This window comes from Tupaia chinensis, unplaced genomic scaffold (genome assembly GCF_000334495.1).
Source record: "Tupaia chinensis unplaced genomic scaffold, TupChi_1.0 Scaffold000294_5, whole genome shotgun sequence".
In the NCBI taxonomy this organism is placed as follows: Eukaryota; Metazoa; Chordata; class Mammalia; order Scandentia; family Tupaiidae; genus Tupaia; species Tupaia belangeri.
The window spans coordinates 1,457,450-1,462,555 of NW_006159782.1; the positions used below are offsets into that span (position 1 = coordinate 1,457,450).

Below are 5,106 nucleotides of genomic sequence, written 5' to 3' on the forward strand. Positions count from 1 at the left end.
GTGCGTGTGTGCCCAAGATCTCAAGAGGAGAATGGAGGAGAAGGGATTGCGGCATGGCCATTCCCTCTGGGGGGTGATTTCTAGCTTACTGTCTGTCTGAATCTCTCTGTCTTCCTGGAGAGCGCACTCACCGTATAGCAAAAACCTCTTAAAAACAGGGGGGCTGGCAGGTGGCATGGTTGCTAAGGACTCTGGACTCCTATGTGTCCATTTGCAGTTGAAGCACTGGACCTGGCGGCTTGCTGTCTCACTTTCTCATGATCTCTCTCAGTCTGTCCTTCTCTGGTCAAATGTAAATAAACAAAGTTCAATAAAATATTTCTTTTTTTCTAATTTTATTTATTCGTTTCTTTAATTTTACCAGAGAGAGACACACGTGTATTGAGAGAGAGAGAGAGAGAGAGAAAGAGAACAAGCCACCAGGTCCAGGACTCAAACTGTTGTAGGCCACATGGGAATGTCCAGCACCTAACCACCACGCCACCTGCTGGTTCCCAGCAAAATATTTCTTTAAGAAAATAATAAATAAAATTAAATTACTCTTTAAAAAAATACACCAGTCATCATGGTGTTAGCATAACTGTAACACATCCTCTCTTGATGGAGATGTAGTGGTGTGGAGTGTATTTTACCATAACAAAAGAGCCCAGTGAGGAACAGATACCCCGCCCCGCCCCTGAGTCATTTAGCAGTGAGGGCCTTTGTCCCTGGGTGCCCCCCTTAGAGGCGCCACACACACCACCCTTAGTGAAGGCTTCCTTGCTTGGAGCTTTTTCCCTTTGGCCTTCTATATAGGCTTTGTCTTTTTTCTTTTTTTTTTAATAGTTTTTTTGCTGTAGGGTGCATGTGCTCATAGAAGAGAGGAAAACTAAGAAATGATCCCCATGTCAGGATGACCACATTGTAATCCCTCTCAGGATTTCGGGCAGGCACTTGCCCTGTGTGTTTTTCAGGCTGCTGTGTTTAGGACTCAAACTATGCAGTTGGCCGTGTGGGTCGCGTCTCCTTAACCTACATGCTACCAGCTGGTCCTATGTTTTGTCTTAGCACTCATTACAGCAGAATCATCTGTGTCCCCTGCTAGAATCTGAGCCCGACTCTCCTTTGTAAGCCAGGACCCGACACGTGGTAGGTACACGTGACCACTGGAGCGTGTGAGTGCCAGGTGGTTGCTGAGCTCTCCTGCCTCAGCTCTTAGAATTCTAGAAACCTAAGGTTCTGTTCTTTGGTCCTGGGCAGCTAAAGATGTGATTAAAGAGATCGAAGACTTTGCTGACTTGGAGGCTCTGCGCCTGGAGGGCAACACCGTGGGCGTGGAAGCAGCTAAAGTCATCGCCAAGGCCTTGGAGAAGAAGTCGGAGCTTAAGGTGAGTCCACTGGGCAAGCAGCCCGTGCTAGCTGGGGACGAGCCGCTGCTCACATTGCCATGACCCCTGCCTGTGTCCAGACTCTCGGGGACCCCTGCTTTGTTGATAGTCACATGAAGGGATCAGCTTCTTTTCCTCTGCCCTCCCCAGAGCACCCAACACTGGCCAGGGCCTTCTGCTGCAGAGCAGACTCTGAGATGGTGGTCGGAGTGTGGGAGGTCTATTGGGGTAACCCTTGTGAAAGACGAAGGGCACACTCTCAGTGTCAGCTCACAGCACAGGTCTGACACTGAGGAGGGGTGGATGCATATTAGCCGACAGGAACCTCTGCCTGGGAGGCATTTCTGACAGACCCACCCAGCCGGAGCCCCAAAGCAGAGATTGCCCATTTGAAGGTGTCTCTCGTGGTGGACAGAAACGGCCAGACGTTGGCTCAGATGCTGTGATGGATTGGGAAGGCATGAACTACTCCTCACAGCCGAGGCAGATTTTTCTTGAAGGTCAGATCCTAGTGGTGCCTGTCCATGCTCAACAGAAAGGGCAGTTCTGATGCTTCTCTCCCAGAGTTCCCAAAGTGGGTTCTATTGAACACGTCTTTCAACATGCTCTTTGAGAAAAGCTCTTTGTTAAAAATGCCAGAGATGTGTCACTGTATGTCCTCCTCCCATGGAATCTTAGCGTATATTAGTATATTAAAATCTGAAAAGTCTTGAGAGAAACCTGTTTTGCAGACTGGAATCATGTCTCAATATGGACAGGTGGTCCCTGACTCACAGTGGTTTAACTTCACGTTTTTGACTTCACAACGGGTCCAGTGGACTTGGCCCCATCGCAAGTTGAAGAGCATCTGGCCAGGGCTAGGATTGTGCTTGGCTCTTCTGCGTGCGTCCCTGAACTCTCACAACCACCCAGCAAAAGCTGTCTCCAGTTTATGCAAGTCAAGGGAAGTGGCATTCAGAGGGGCTTGTGAAGTAGCCCAGCGTGCTGACGCGTATATGTGGCCGAGCCCTAGTTTTGCACTCGAAGGCCTTGTTCTTTCTGTGGTACTAACCACTGTGCTTTCTGCAGGAGAAGTAATACCGGCCAGAACGCTGAGAGCCGTGGGTTTGCCTGGAAAGGCCCACGAGCCAGCTTATAAGTGGCCCTTGGTGTTTGTCCCCTTTAGGGGGGTCATGGGCAGATTTATAGCCAGGGTAGTGCTTGTTTCCGCTCTCCTGCCCAGGGACTGCAATTTCCCTCGCGTAAGCTGGGTCATTTCCTCCTGCAGAAGAACAGAAGGTCTCCCATGACCTGTGAAGGGAGAGTGGGAATGAAGGAGCTGTGGGCCCGGATGCTGCAGAGCCTGGTGGGAGCTAAGCGTCAGCGTCCAGGCCTGGGCTCAAGTTGCTGCACCCTCACCTTGTCTGCCTTCCCTGGCCTTTCCCTGAGCCCAGCTCTGGGGCTGGCTTCTTTATGAAGCAGAGCTCCATCTCCTTCAGAGGTGGGCCTGAGAGGGCATGGCCAGTGAGTCCTACATATATTTTGTCACATGGTATAGACCTGCACCTTGAGCAAATCCCCTCACACTCCCGCCTCATCACTACAGACAGGCCTGTCGCTGTGCAGGTGGGAGCCAGGGCAGGGCAGTGAGAGCTGCCCTCAATGACCCAGTGTTCTGGGCCTGATGCTGGTCAAGATAAGGTGTTTCTGTTTTGTTTTGTTTTGTTTTGGAGAGGTTTTTGCTATAGGGCGCATGCGCTTGCCAGACAGACAGAGAGAGACAGAGAAACAGAAAGCGAGAAATCACCCCCCCCAGGGGGGATGGCCACGCCGCAATCCCTTCTCCTCCATTCTCCTCTCTGGATCTTGGACATGCACGCACACACACCTGGCGTGAGTTTTAAGCCACCAGGTCCGGGACTCGAACCGCGGTCGACTATGTGGGAGTCCAGTGACATAGCCATTACGCTAACTGCTGGTCCCCAAGATAAGATGTTTTATTAAAATAATAACCTCGGGGCAGGCAGGTGGCGTGGTGGTTAGGGGTGCTGGACTCTGCTGGCCAATGCGGTTCAAGTCCTGGACCTGATGGCTTGCTTTCTCACTTTCTCTCTCATACTCTGTCCCTTTCTAGTCAAATTAAAATAAATAGAATTAAATAAAATAGTTAAAAAGAATAGTGACCTCCTTGATTTTGAATCTTGTTTATTTTCCTGTTCCTTTGTCACTAGAATCAGGTCACATGTCCAGACAGAGGGATGGTGAGATCAGGGGTTTTCCTGGCACTTCTGAATCCCCACAGATCTCGAGGATTTGAGGATGGGACACTAGGTCCCGCCAACTTCGGCTATGTAGGTTGAGCTGATGTCCAAATTAAGAAGCCTTGCAGCACTCAGCAGTCCAAGTCCACAAGGAGGAGGCACTGCCTCTGAGGGTCTCTCGCTAATGCTGCTCTCCTTCCCCATGCCACAGCGATGCCACTGGAGCGACATGTTCACTGGGAGGCTGCGGTCCGAGATCCCACCAGCCCTGGTAAGTGATGAGCTGCTGCCCAGCTGGTCCCCTGCCCTAGGCATCACCAGGCCCGCCAGAGCCTGGTCGGTGTGCTGGCAGGAGGACAGGTGGGGGTGCAGGTGCTGTCAGGGAGGACACAGGTGGGAAAAGGCCGAGCCGAAAGCTGCGATTCCCGAGTTTATCCTGAGCTGTGTGGTCGGGCTCATGCTGGACTTCGCCCTTCCATGCCGACTTCTCCTCGTGCCTCCTCCGTCTGCACACAGCCCTGTGGCCGCCGCTTCCCCTGTCTTTCTCCACACTGCTCTTGCTTTGGACCTCATGCTGGGCAGCTTCCCGCTGCCCCTGCTTTCCACACACCCATTTCTAGGGCTCAGATTGGTGTGGGTCAGGTTCTCAGCTTCCGTGTCCCTGTGCACCTGTATATGTGCATGTGAGGGGCTGCGGGAGTGCCCCCAGAACAGAACAAGGCATGCCCAGGCCTTGAGGGAAAGTGGCAGGGCTGGCAGCATCAGTGTGTCGGCATACCGCAGGCCCTGCTCATCACGGGCCCTTGGGGCAGGTGTCTGGGCATGAATGTGATTGAGCCCCTTAGCCTGGTCCTGCTGGGCTTCCTTCTCAAGCTCTTGCCCACGTGACCAACACTGGCTGTCAGGGGTGCCATGTGCCAACTTCACTTGTGAAGAGCCTCAGTCAGCCACTACCTCAGGCTCATCGAGAGCCACAGGTGCCATGATGGTCCCAGAGGGAGGCTCCCTGTGGGCGACTGTGGAAGCCCTCAGTGTTGGAGTTAGTGCCCAGCCTCGAAGGGTGAGACAGGCCAGGCAAGGCTAGGATTTAGAATGTAGGTTAAGTAAATAAATCTACTTGTAACTAAAAGGATTTCAAGTTAGAAAAGAGGAGGAAAACTGGTTGCAGAATACTGAGGGACTTTCACTGTGCACGTTTTACCTAATGTTAGTGTCTGTTTCCTCAGCTTTAGAAAGGTTTTCCTATCTCCACATCCCCAATGGCAAGAGTGAGTCTTAAGAGGGGGATGAGAGGATTCGGGGTCAGAGAAAGGCAGAGCGCAGGGCAGGTGCTGTGGGCCCAGGGTATGTGAGCACCTCTGACTGTGTGAAGGCTGGCGTGCCCACCTTGTGTGGGCAAGGTGGCCGCTGTTCACTGAGTGCTGGGAGGACAGCAGAAACCACCTCAGCTCCCAGGCCCTGCTGGGCAAGGGCAGGACATCTCCCGCCCCCGGCATTCC

General features: G+C 52.5%; 1 protein-coding gene across 2 annotated transcripts in view; it reads left to right on the forward strand.

The window, feature by feature from the left end:
* Window positions 1-5,106, forward strand: part of RANGAP1 (Ran GTPase activating protein 1) — a 36,273-nt gene that overhangs the window by 9,624 nt on the left and 21,543 nt on the right. For both annotated transcript variants that reach the window (XM_006150737.3, XM_006150736.3), the window contains exons 3-4: window positions 1,240-1,367; window positions 3,819-3,878. In XM_006150737.3, coding sequence (XP_006150799.1) covers window positions 1,240-1,367; window positions 3,819-3,878 — 188 coding nt within the window. The remainder of the gene's footprint in view (window positions 1-1,239; window positions 1,368-3,818; window positions 3,879-5,106) is intronic.